Genomic DNA, 13918 nt, shown 5'->3' on the forward strand with positions numbered 1-13918 from the left:
AAGGCTGTTGCATTCAAGCTCAGCTTTTGTTGGTTTCTGGAAGGTATCTCATTGGCCACTATAGAAAACATGCTGTATGAGATAGACCTTTGGACTGATCAAGCAGGACTTTTGTCATTATGTTATTTATTTTTATGAGGACAGAGCTCCATTATTACTTCCTTTGAAGGATGGTTTTAAATATGCTACTAAAAAAATAAGCCACAGCTGGACGTGAGGATCCAAAATATATTCTGATCATTAGTAGATTGTAAGCCTTGAGCTACTGGAAAAGAGTAAATGAAAAGAGGAGCAGATGTACCAAATATCCAAAGGTGTTGTAGAACTGAGCCTGAACCAAGGGCTAGAATGAACCTTTTATCTTTTCCAGAACTGGAACAGAATCTGAACCATTATCTGAAAGCCTCTGTAGAACCTGAGTTAAAGCAGAACCACAAACAAAATCAGGTTACCAATTCAGAAAAAGGGGCCTACCAAAGAGAGTGCCGTATGTGATACACTCACTTGCTTCTTCAGAACCAGAATTGGAATGTAATGAGCACATACAAGAAACCAATGGGGCTATTCTCACAATGAAGAAAATTGGGCTAGCCCGACTTGTATTCATCGGGGTAGCCTGATTTTCTGTGATTGTGAGAACCATCGGGCTTGGCTGCGAGCCCGGTGGTTCTAGAGCGGGTAACCCGCTTAAGAACCCCTACCCTAAAACCAGTGAGCGCTCTGCAAACCTGGTTTTGAAGATTGTGAGTAGCCGCGGCGCAACTCTGTGCTGCGCCTACTCATGAGGAGACCCCTAGAGGGGAGGTAAAAAGCTGCCTCCCAGCTCCGGAGGTCTCGCCAGCATGCCCTGTGTGCTCGCGCAGGGCATGCTGGAGCTTGCGGGGGCCAATCAGCCCCCGCTCCCCCCAGCCCCCGCCGGCTCCATCACGGAGCCAGCAATTGTGTGGGTGGCTGATTCAGGTCTCCCAGGGCTCCCTCCCCGCTCACCGGACCAAACCAGGTCTCACTGATCGTGAGACCCGGTCCAATATCCGGGAAGATGTATTCATTTTTGGTTTGCAAAGGCTTCTATACTCTGCCTTCTTCAAGGGCTGGGCCTGGGAAGTATTAACGAGGGACTGTACTGGAGACTTGCTTGTTGCTTCCCCTTTGTTTACATGGGTTTGGTCAACATACAGCTATAACGTGGAGAGTATGAACACGATACAACACGTATGTGAAGTGATACAACAGACATGTGAAATAGAATATATTTGGTGTCTCATATATGGCCTTTAAATGTCCAGTACAATGAGAACATTAAACCCTTGTTATTCGCAGGGGTTCCATTCCCGCCAATTTCTGTGGATAATGAAACTGCAAAGACAGAGACTTTAACCCTGTGGGGATTGGAGCAGGGAGATTAGGTTCCTTGAGCTTAAAAACCAGCTGGAAAACCTGGGAGGGGGGCAGAAATAAGTGTAGAAAAGCATAATACCTTGTCCTCTAGGTCTCCAGGAATGTTCCCCAAGTCCACTTATTTTTATTCTTTAAACAAAAAGGAGCCACAAAATGGCTCTGCACTTCAAAATAGTGGCCGGAAATGACATCAGAAGTTATTTCTGGCACCTCAGGAATTGTAGGTAGGAGAAAATTGCCTATATTTCATGCCATTGGTAAATAAACTGGGTCTCTAAGACATATCTGTGATACATAAAACCATGATCCGCAAAACCACAGATAACGAAGGTTTCCTGTAAATGTAAAATAATGTAGGAATATGTTTGGAGAAATGGGTTAATATATTAAGTCAATATTGGGGCAGGAAAACAGGAAATAAGATTGCAGAGTGTCAAGAAAAGCAAAGATAAGGATCAGAGTTGGATCCATTCAAATGAATAGGCATGAAAACAAATCTAAATGGGGGAAAGAGAGGTTGTGGAGGAATTAAAAGGAGATACTCGGCAGTAGACCATGCCCCCTCCCATGCAGCCAGCCTCTGCCTCCAATTACTGTATACAGTAAAATTCAACAGTATAAATAAAATAAGCATTTATTGTTGAGTACTTTAGAATTTTGTTTCATGCATTCTTTATAGGATATATTGCTGGCACTTACTTGCAACTGGTTTAGACCTATTTTGCTTGCTACACCACACTGTGCAATTGATTGTTATAGATAATGTGCCCTATTTAAATTTTCTCACATGAACTAGAACTGTTCACACGAGCCCAAACTGTGTGCCAATCTGGTTCCCAAACCTTTTGTATTTCTGAAAGTTGCCCATCATGTGCTATATATTTTCAAGGAGTATTGTTAATAATCAAAAATTGAGATTATTTATAGAGCCATTTTCATTGTTCATATATCAATTTACCTAACAAAAGGAATGAGAAATTGATTCCCTGTCTCAAATGCAATGGAGACACCAGCAGTATCCCTGGGAGGGATGCTTTGCTGGGCTGAACCAGACAGTGCTAACCCCTTGCTAAAGATAAGAGAGCCACCATTTTTTAAAAGTCCCTCTTCTTCAGTTAGCAGGGGGAACAGGTTCTCTTTCTTCACTTAGTCTCCACCAAAGTTATAGGTGTGCTGAAAATGATGTAAATATTAAATTTAAATAAAACATTTCATTACTGAATCCATAACTATGCACATTTTTGTATTTCATATATTTATAACCCATGACACATGTTTTTAGGAAACTGAATAAATTTATCAAATTATTGCAATAAATGTAAGTCATCAAAATCTGCTCCTTTTAAAAGTTGCTCTTAATTCCCAATATAAGTATATTGGGAATTCCCACTGCATATACTTCTATAAAAGTTGCATGTTGTTTGAAGGTACGTTGGTTTGAGTTTGCCATCCTTTCTTGCTGTACTACATTTCCCCATCAATACCAAGACATGTATAGTGTCTTGCTTATTGCCTTGGTTCTTGATAAACAATAGCGTTGCTCAGAGTGCCCTTTTGACTGACAAGCTCATTCGGCAGAACTCCATTAGCCCTGTTAGTATCAACTTCTGTCAGAGCAGCAGAGTTACTAGCACCAACAGAACCAGAAAGAAAAAGAAAAGATGTCTCCGGTAGGTCTTGGCTGTGTTTAGAGATGCACAATTAATGTAATTTGGAACATTTTAAACAGTATCTGAGCCAAAAAGTTAAATGCATGCTTAACTCGAAACAATGATTGTTAATTTTACCCTAGTTGATAATTTAACCAAGTGTTTGATTACTTTGCTGATTTTGTTTTGCAGCTTGAGATAAAATAGCTGTTTGGCTGGCTCAGGTTCAAGTGGTTGGTTTGGCAGAACAGAGTAGAAATGAATGGACCACTTAGAATTTATTTGAATGAAAACAGCAGATGCAAGAATCACTCAGGTCCCTGTTTCTCTGATTGATTGATTGATTGATTGATTGATTGATTGATTGATTATACCGCCCTTCCAAAAATGGCTCAGGGTGGTTTATGTGATATTAAAAATGATGTGATATTAAAAATACTGACACACAAATATTGCCTATAGGCAGAGGTGTATACATGGAAGATGTCATCTCAGCAAAAGATCTTAAGACCAATACTCATGAGTTGCTTCCTTCCTATCGAATTGGGAGCTATTAGATGTCTTCCAGTCCAACCCCCTGCTCAGTGCAGGAAATTGCTACAGTATCGCTGACAAATGGTTTAACAGCCACTGTTCTGAAAAACACTGGAGCAGGGCCATAGCTAGGGGAGAGGGGGCCAGTGTTCACCCCTCTCCCCAGCGGCCCCTCAGAGTAAGGGATTGAATGAAGAAAATAGGGGAGGGTGGAGCTGAAGGGCCCTCAGGAGCTGGGTGGTTCTTTAAACTCATCCGCTCAAATATAGGTACACCCCAGCTCTAGAGAAGGAGAACTCACCCCTGCATGAAGTAAACTGTTCCACTATTGCTCAGCTCTTACCTTTTGAAAGCTTTTCCTAATGCACAACCTGATTCTGCTTCTTGAAATTCGAACCCTTTGGTTCTATGTCTGTCTTCAGGAGCTGCAGATAATAGATGAACTCTGCTCATTCTTCTATATGAGAAAGCCTCTCAGCTTTGTGAAGGCATTAGTCATAGCTCACCTTAGTCTTCTCTTCTCCAGGCTCAACATAATCAGCTCCACAATCATTCTTCATAGCACTTTGTTTCCAGACCCTTTGCTAGTGTTTTCCCCTCTGAACCTGTTGTGGTTTATCAGTGTTCTCCTTAAAATGTGGTTCCCAGAACTGGTCACAGTATTCAAAGTGAGGTCTGAGCAGCAAAGAATCTTCTTACAGCTAGGCAAACCTACACCGTTTTGTGGAGGGTTGCCACAAACATGGGCTTCCCCTGTTGTCTTAAGCAGGGGTTCCCAGCGGGGGGTACTAGTACCCCTAGGCATACTCCCAGAGGGTACTAAGTCAGGACAGGGAGGGCATTACCTGACAGGTCAGGAGGGAGTATTGCATCAGTGGCTTCTGTATCTCCAGGATAATGTGACCACAAGGGCTGGGTTCCATTGCATGGATTAAGCTCAATGAGATGGTAGAATCCTGAACTATTCCAGTTCAGATTATACATAAACTTCTTTGCAAACATTTTGTTGAAAAGCAGTATTTTAGTAGGAGTGGTAGTAGGCTAGTGGCAGATTGTAATTTTTTTTCATGCTCTCCTATGTAAATTTCCCCCTGCATAAAGTAAATTCTCCCTGACATGCCATGAACAATTTACATGTCCTTGATGTGTTAATATATGACATGGTGACATTATATATATTTATGACATAAAATATGACATGATGTGTTAAAATATGATATCTCTTATTAATGCTAACATCATCCAGATTGATTATGAGATCCTTGATGAAAAATCCATGACCACTTACATTGATCACTGAAGTGAATAAGTAATTACAGTATCTATCCTTTTTCACCAATAGAATTGCGTGTGTGTGTGTGTGTGTGTGTGTGTGTGTGTGTGTGTATATATATATAAAACACAAACCCTTTATTTTAGGTATAGGAGTATATTTTATTAAAGCCTTTGACAGCATGGAGGAGAAGGTTCTTTTTGTGGGTCTCCCCCCAGCCTCATGTATATTAAAAACAAAAGTGTGATTGTGTAGCTGGCTTCAATTTATGTTAGCTTTGCCAGTGACCTTTATTGTTGACAGCAGGCAAGACTGAAAAATTGGTATAGACAGGTTGAATATTGCCTTTCCTCTTTTGATCTGGCAGAACTCTTAAATTGTTAGGAAATAAAACTTGACAGTTTTTGTTATTAGTTGGAGAACAATCCAAACATATTATGACTTACTTCAATCTAATGCTCCTAATCAGTTGGCTTTTGTCATGATCTAAAGATGGATCAGTTTCTATATGCTGTTAAAAACATGGGAAACTATGTTCATGTTGCCAGAATACAGAAAGCAAGGCATTTTGCAAACTCTTTGTGTATAGTGTTTCTTTGTATAATTAAGACACAATTCAAAATACTTCATTCTCTGTGTAGCACTACAGGCAAAGGAAAATTGGAAGCATAAATGTTAGCCAAGCAATTGGGATATGCCTAGTTACGCCTGGCATTACACCTGGCAGATTTGCTAAATACCAGTTTTCTGAAGTACATAGTAGGAGGAGGTTTCTGCATTTGGAACAGCTATTCCATGCCTACCTTACCCATACTAGTTGCATTACAAAGTGCCATGAAGGATTGCTTGCTATCTGTCCTACATATGCATAGCCTATTTCTAGATACCTCTGTGCTAAAGCAAACCGAGCTACTATATTATTATTATTATTATTATTATTATTATTATTATTATTTTATTACATTTATATCCCGCTCTTCCTCCAAGAGCCCAGAGCGGTGTACTACATACTTGAGTTTCTCTTTCACAACAACCCTGTGAAGTAGGTTAGGCTGAGAGAGAAGTGACTGGCCCAGAGTCACCCAGCTAGTATCATGGCTGAATGGGGATTTGAACTCGGGTCTCCCTGGTTCTAGTCCAGCAGTCTAACCACTACACTACGCTGGCTCACATTAGTAGACAGAAAAGCAGATCCATGAAACCTTATGCACATGACATACCCCAGACATTCCTGCACAAGGCAGATGTGGTTGTGTTCTTCCCAACCTTCTCTTGAAGCAAATGATGGTGTCTCTGTCTCAAAGCAGAGATCAGATATCTCGACCCTTGGCATTAATTGCATACCATTGCCTTTGTTGCGCATGACGGTCTATGAATTTACTTCAAAACGCCAGTCATTGTAACAAAATAGGCACTGCCCTTGTTTTTCTGGTGATGTATTCTGGCATACTGAGAAATTTCTTAGATGATGTTTCTTCAACTGAGAGAAAAGGTCATGTGTTTAATGGTTATGAGTGATTTTTCTGGAAATCCTGGAGCCATCTTAACAGTCTTGCTGATCCCTTCTGTTCTTCAGAGCATGAACACGTGTTTTTCATGAGTTGATCAGATGCTATGCAGAGCTTGTAGCGCAGCTGTATATGGATGTGGAAACTGTCTCTAACTTAAACATTTTGGATGGTGTCTATCCATTGAATTCTGGAGTCCCAGCTCTCCCAGAATCAACATCAAAAGAATCTTTGTGGTTTTGAAACATAAGCCTTTACAAAGGTCCAATAACAAAAAAACCCCAGTTGGACTGCGATAAAAAAACTTGAGTTCTGTTCAGTTCCACGTGTAATCAGGTAGCTTAATAGCAAAACAATACATGTGAGTGTGCCCACAGAAGACTGCCTGCCCAAAGAATCAATCTGAGGACTGAACACGGACATTTTTGAAGCGACAAATGAATTATAGAAGATCTTGTATTTTTGAGGAAAACATGGCATTATTGGGGAGTTAAAGGTTGTGCTGTGATCTAGGCTGGTGGTTTTTGCTTTTGAGTGTGAGTTGTTTACTAAGGCTGTTCATCAAATTGAAACAATAATTAGCTCCGATTCCATACAGCCTCTATCGGCAGCATTTTACATTGTGTCATTTTTGTTTTATGCAAAATTGTTAATATTGGCACTACCTGATATGTTCCATATCATATTGATCTGTATCAAACTCTATCTGATGATCAGATGGTTGTTTACATGCTTTTCTGTGGAGTTGCAGGTGATGTCACAAAGCTTTCTTGCATATTAAATCTGGTCATGTGCGATATGGAAAATACCAAGGGAATGGGGAGAGAATAGTGATGTGATTGCCATTGCTGCTTTAGGCTGCAGCTGCTCTATCTCCCTTCCATTCACAGTGATTGGGAGGAAGGGACATTGTACATTACAAGTTGTCTAAGATGAAACTCCACCCTTCTGTGACAATTTAGAGTGTTGGGGAGGTACTGCTTGCCAAGGAAGCCCTGCAACTATTTTCTGTGGACCGTTGTATTCAGTGGGACAATGCATCAATCAAGTAACAATTTATCAAATGATTTGATCCAGGCCAGTACAATTATTTGGATGCACAATTTGATAATGACCTGCATCGGAATCTAATTGAATCTGATAATTTTATCCATGCACAACCCTTCTTTTTATGTGCTATCTTTTTTCCTTGGCATCATTACTATCTGTCTATCTGTCTATCTATCTGTCTATCTATCTGTCTATCTAAAGTATTTGTATACTGCCCTAAACCAAGGGCTCAGGGTGGTTCACAACAAAACACTAAACAAAACATTAAAATCAATTAAATGCTAAAAACAGTTTAAAACAAATCAATAAACAATCTAAAAGTTAAAAAGTTTAGCCACCTACTGAAGTCTCGATGTAGTTCTTAGCACATTTTCTCATCATTTCACTTGTTGATTTTGTACACTGGTGGATGTTGAATATAATTGTTTGACCAAAAGTTTGCATTCAGTCGAATAAACCATGTAAAGATACTGCTATAGAATAATAAAACCCTGATGTATGCGTACACTTTTCACATGTTGGTCTTGCCAAGTTCCTTGCACTTGGTCAAGGAACACGCCTGGATCTATCAGTGGTATGGCCTATAACAAATACTGCTCCTAGCCACATTTAACAAGCTGCAACTTAAATTTAAAAAATTACTAACTTGTAAGGTTTTCTTTCTCTCATCCATAGGCTGCTTTGTATCGGCTAAGTGGGGATTGGAATCCTTTACATATTGAACCTGGTTTTGCTGCCCTTGGAGGTAAGCTTTAAGGAATCCTCACTTTATTTCATTAGTAGGAATGGAGAATACTTTTTCCACTTCAGCAATTGTGATAACTGGTATCCTTGGGGCGGGGGGACCAAATTCTTCATAGAACTTGCTTTTAAGCTATAAATTATTTTATTGAACGTAAGTGGCTTGCCCATAATTTCACCCCAGTCATTCTACCAGTTCTCAGAGGTCAAGAAAACCAATTGTAGCTGTTAAAAGGGAAACCAGAACTCCTGCTAGCTACATTTTGTCTGTACTGACTGTAGTGTCTCTCCAGGGTTTCGGGCTGGGGTCTCTCCCAGCCCTGCCTTGTGACACCAGGAACTGAAGCTAGGACCCTTTTGTATGCAAAGGATGTGCACTATAATTGAGCCCCATCTCACCTACCTATCTTTTCACACATTTTATTTAACTTTCTCTGGAATATTTTATTTTGAAAAGCTTTTAATCTTTAACAGTTTTATTGTGCTGAATGTTATTATGTATTTTCTTTTTTTTACAGCTGTGCTTTACTTCTGATGACTTATTATTATTTGATATTGTGTTTTAATTTGTTGCAAGTTGCATGAGACATTGTAGTCTGTATTGAAAAATATGAATGTCATAAAATTAATAAACTTTGCTCCCCATGCTGATTATATAAGCCAAGATCCATCCAAAGTGCTAATCATAGACTGTTGTGAGGTACTGCACATCTCTACTGGGATGTTAGAGGGTTGTTGTGGTTTTTTTAATTGAACAGCAGGATCCCACCTACCCCAAAATCATAAACAGTTTCAAAAGTATAGTAGCTGGGCCGGGTGCAGAGCATCTGCACTTCCGCTGCCCGGCCCACTTCTCCCAATCTTCCCACATTTTCTGGCTGGAGGGCCGGCTAGAAAGCTGTCCCGTTTCCTCCTTCCACCTGCCTGCCAATTCCCGCTGGCTGGGCTGGCCCGCCGCTACCTCATCCACCCAATTGGCTCATCCACCCAATTCTGCTTTTTCTCCTTCCTCTGATGCTTTCTGGCTGGCCAGCCACTCCCCCCACCCCACCCCCGCCACTTCTGGCTTTCTCTCCCTGCACCCCGGCCATCCAACCTCCCGCCGGCCGCCAGTACCGTCATTTTCCAGGCCAGCCAGCCATTGGCTGGCTGCCGCAGTTAATTCCCAGCCCGTTGGCTGGCTGCCACCGTTAACTCCCACCCCACCCATCCCCATCGCTATCCGGCAGTTCTCCAAACTCTCAGGAAAGCTGCCACACATGGGATTAGTGATGGGTACATTTAAGAGAATTAATTATATAGAATTATTATATTATATAGATAGGTGTGACATTTCTGGCGACACATTGTAGTAATCTAAGCTGGATGTTTCTAGAGCATACATAATATGGCCATTTATCTGACTGTCTTTGAGGTAATCCCATTGTTGCTGCTGACAGATAGTTTGCTCTGTGTGTATGTGTACATACACACATGTGGTCCCTCATACAGTGAGGGAAATAAGTATTTGATCCCCTGCTGATTTTGTCCATTTGCCCTCTGACACAGAAATGACCAGGCTATAATTGGAATGGTAGGTTTATTGTAGCTGTGAGAGACAGAATAACAACAAACAAACCCTCAAAAGCCCAGTGCCCAGAAGTCAGTGATGGATTTGCATTGTAGTGAGGGAAATAAGTATTCGATCCCTTCACAAAAGATGTCTTAGTACTTGGTGGCAAAACCCTTGTTGGCAATCACAGAGGTCAGACGTTTCTTGTAGTTGGCCACCAGGTTTGCACACAACCCAGGAGGGATGTTGTCCCACTCCTCTTTGCAGATCCTCTCCAAGTCAGAAAGGTTTCGAGGCTGATGTTTGGCAACCCAAACCTTCAGCTCCCTCCACAGATTTTCTATGGGATTAAGGTCTGGAGATTGGCTGGGCCACTCCAGGACCGTCATGTGCTTCTTCTTGAGCCACTCCTTTGTTGCCTTGGCTGTGTGTTTTGGGTCATTGTCATGCTGGAATACCCATCCACGACCCATTCTCAATGCCCTGGCTGAGGGAAAGAGGTGCTCACCCAAGATCTGACGGTACATGGTCCCGTCCATCGTCCCTTCGATGAGGTGAAGGTGTCCTGTCCCCTTAGCAGAAAAACACCCCCAAAGCATACCACCTCCATGTTTGACGGTGGGGATGGTGTTCTTGGGCTCATAGGCAGCATTCCTCCTCCTCCACACACGGCGAGTTGAGTTGATGCCAAAGAGCTCGATTTTGGTCTCATCTGACCACAACACTTTCGCCCAGTTCTCCTCTGGATCATTCAGATGTGCATTGGCAAACTGCAGACGGGCCTGTACATGTGCTGCCTTGAGCAGGGGGACCTTGCGGGCACTGCAAGATTTCAGTCCTTCACAGCGTAGTGTGTTACCAATTGTTTTCTTGGTGACTATGGTTCCAGCTGCCCTGAGATCATTGCCAAGTTCCCCCCATGTAGTTCTGGGCTGCTTTGTCACTGTTCTCATGATCATTGCAACTCCACGAGGTGAGATCTTGCATGGAGCCCCAGACCGAGGGAGACTGACAGTTATTTTGTGTTTCTTCCATTTGCGAGTTATCGTGCCAACTGTAGTCACCTTCTCACCAAGCTGCTTGGCGATAGTCTTGTAGCCCAGTCCAGCCTTGTGCAGGTCTACAACCTTGTCCCTGACATCCTTCGACAGCTCTTTGGTCTTGGGCATGGTGGTGAGTTTGGAAGCTGAGTGATTGCTTGCTTCTATGGACAGGTGTCTTTTATACAGGTACTGTAACAAGCTGGGATTAGGAGCACTCCCTTACAGAGGGTGTTCCTCATCTCAGCTCGTTACCTGCATATAGTGAAAAGACACCTGGGAGCCTGAAATCTTGCTGGTTGATAGGGGATTGAATACTTATTTCCCTCACTACAATGCAAATCCATCGCTGACTTTTGGGCACTGGGCTTTTGAGGGTTTGTTTGTTGTTATTCTGTCTCTCACAGCTACAATAAACCTACCATTCCAATTATAGCCTGGTCATTTCTGTGTCAGAGGACAAACGGACAAAATCAGCAGGGGATCAAATACTTATTTCCCTCACTGTACATGTGTCCAAATGTAGGATGGTGAAGAAGAAATAAAACTCTGTTTGCTTAACAGGATTTCAGAAGCCCATATTGCATGGACTCTGTTCGTTTGGATTTGCTGCCAGGCATGTCTTGAAACATTTTGCAAATAATGATGTGTCCAAGTTCAAGGCAATTAAGGTCTGTATGTTTCTATGGGTTTTCCTTTCCTTTCCCCCGATTCCTGCATACTAGTTCCCTTTATCACATTATCTGAAAAAGATGTAGGCATAAAATGTGTGATTGAGCCACAGTGACACTTCAGTTTTGGGGTTACTTGATACCTTATGTACCTCTCGGTTTACTAATGTGTTTTAACATGGCTATAATATTGCCTACAGTGATTATTCAACTCAAATAGAAGAAAATAGTAATCTGATGCATCATTTAACTTTAACGGGGCAGGGAGAGGGATTGCATGTGAATGGGAGAACATAAAAATTGAAAATAGCAGCATTGTCCCATGGGGGGTGGGTGGCGAAATGCCTTTATTTGGACCATACAGAATGACATACCATCTTAAGCATGCTTTAAGACTGCCCAGAACTCTTCATCAGGCTGGATGTTAAAAAAAGAAAGATGGTAGCTTTAAATTTACAGTTTGTAACAATCTTAAGATGGAGGACAGGAATTGTTAAGAATTGTGTTGATGAGCCTCACTTGGATTTCAATCTGCACTCGGGGCTCCTGGGATAAAGAGAAGACAATAATGATTGTTCTCTCATTTTTAAAAAGCACCAAATCCAGCAGTTTTCTATTCCATCCCTAGCAGTAATTGAAGCACACAGGCCTCTTGGAAGGGAAAGGAAAGAAGCAAAAGGGAAACTTGGTAGTCTTGGTAGTTAAAGCTGGTGATTGACTTTAGGTGACACATTGGCCACCTTAAGTCACCTAATCAATAGTAGCCAAATTTATAGTGTTGCACAGTGGTTGTAGGGCATTTAACACACACACCCCAGAATGTCCCTTCTGATGTTGATAACAGCTGTAGCATTTTTTAAAAGGCTGTTTTGTTCTAATTGAAAGGAAAAGAAGCTTCTTTCATCTTTCCTTTTGGTAGGTTCGTTTTGCAAAACCAGTTTTCCCAGGACAAACTTTGCAAACTGAGATGTGGAAAGAAGGAAAAAGGATTCATATCCAGACCAAGGTCAGAACAATGAAGCTGAAACATGAAGCTGTGGGGCGTGGGTGGTGGTGGTGGTTAGGGGACAAGCCTGCGAATGGTTCAAATCATACACACAGTTGTCCATGTACAAATCTCATTTATTTCAATGGGGACTAACCATTTTTGTGCATCTGATGGTTTTTCTAATTTCTGGAAAGCCTTGGGGCAAGGTTCTACTGTAGCCTGTCTTTCCCCTCACTGTTTTATCACCTACTAAAAACTACTCACACTATTACTCTCCACTTGTTGAAGACCCACACTATTATGTTACCCAAAGCATTATTTGGATTCATAGCTGTATATCCCTGAATTCAAAGTAAAGGAACCAGATATTGCCTTTGAGGCAGGTATGGGTATTTGGTGAGGAGCAGAGTGGTATTTGGTTCAGGAGGAGGGGACAAAATAGTACTGTCCCAGGAACATCTGGAAACACACAATACGTTTGTCTCAATATTTGGAATAGTTAGTTCAGCGCCTTTGCTCCAAAGACTTTATCTTGTCCCACTACTAGGCATGTGCAAACAGGTTCGACGTCAAACATGTTCATCGAACTGGTTCACTTTGACAGTTTGGGGTCGAACAGAACCAACCCCTGTGCGGTCCGACCCCGGACTGAAACACACACACACACATCCTATTTGGGGGGTTCATAAGTGTTCATTTTTTTTAAAAAAACAACTTACCCCCTCTGGGAGGGTTCTCCGAGGTGGTGGGGAGGGGCACGGAGGTTCCCCCTCCCCCTGCCAACCTCCGTGGCTTGCAAAACCGGACCGTTCAGCTGTTCTTCCGCCTGTTTGGGCCTTCCCCCTGGCGCAGTGGCCATTTTGGAGGCTGCTGCCCCTGCGCAATGGGCCTCTGCATGGCCTGGCAGAGGCCCATTTTAAACTAACTTTAAAAAAAAAAAGTTTGGACCCGGACCAGCCAGTTCTGTACACACCCTTACTCACAACCTCTTGTTAAGTACAAAGGGAGGGATTCAGAAAGAATTATACTGTTTAAAAGTTTTTCTAAGTGTGCCTGAACCTCCCCCGCCTCCCTCTCTCTCTCCTTTTAAAATTAGCACAAATACTTTCTGCATCTTTTAAAAAGCATGTAAATATGGTTGTTTATACTGCTGCTTGCCTTAATTCCCTTGATATCATGTGTGTGGGTTCCTGTGATTTCCAACTGTTAGCTAAAATATTTTTTCTTCTATTATTGTATCATAAGACTCAAAGAACAAGGTGAACTGAGGAAATAACTATTGCTTAAAAGCTTTAGAAGTAAATAATGATTTTAAAAAATAGAACACTTTCTCTCTACAAATTCAGCTAAATTGTTTCACCTTGTTGAACACTGGCAACCTGTCCTTGATGTTGGTTCCAACAGATAGTAGTGTGTTTGGCTAAAACATTTATCCTTTTTATTGATAAACCTGTATCTAATATTTGAAATAATTGAACTGATTGTTTCTTTTCTGCTCATCTGGTTTTTATCCA

At 41.7% G+C, this 13918-nt stretch overlaps 1 protein-coding gene across 1 annotated transcript in view; it reads left to right on the forward strand.

The window, feature by feature from the left end:
• HSD17B4 (hydroxysteroid 17-beta dehydrogenase 4) overlaps nt 1–13918 on the forward strand; it is an 87951-nt gene that overhangs the window by 55122 nt on the left and 18911 nt on the right. Inside the window, exons 18-20 of the mRNA XM_053298366.1 lie at nt 8088–8157; nt 11310–11416; nt 12336–12422. Of these exons, the coding sequence (XP_053154341.1) occupies nt 8088–8157; nt 11310–11416; nt 12336–12422 (264 nt within the window). The remainder of the gene's footprint in view (nt 1–8087; nt 8158–11309; nt 11417–12335; nt 12423–13918) is intronic.

Source organism: Hemicordylus capensis, chromosome 2 (genome assembly GCF_027244095.1).
Source record: "Hemicordylus capensis ecotype Gifberg chromosome 2, rHemCap1.1.pri, whole genome shotgun sequence".
Lineage (NCBI taxonomy): Eukaryota > Metazoa > Chordata > Lepidosauria > Squamata > Cordylidae > Hemicordylus > Hemicordylus capensis.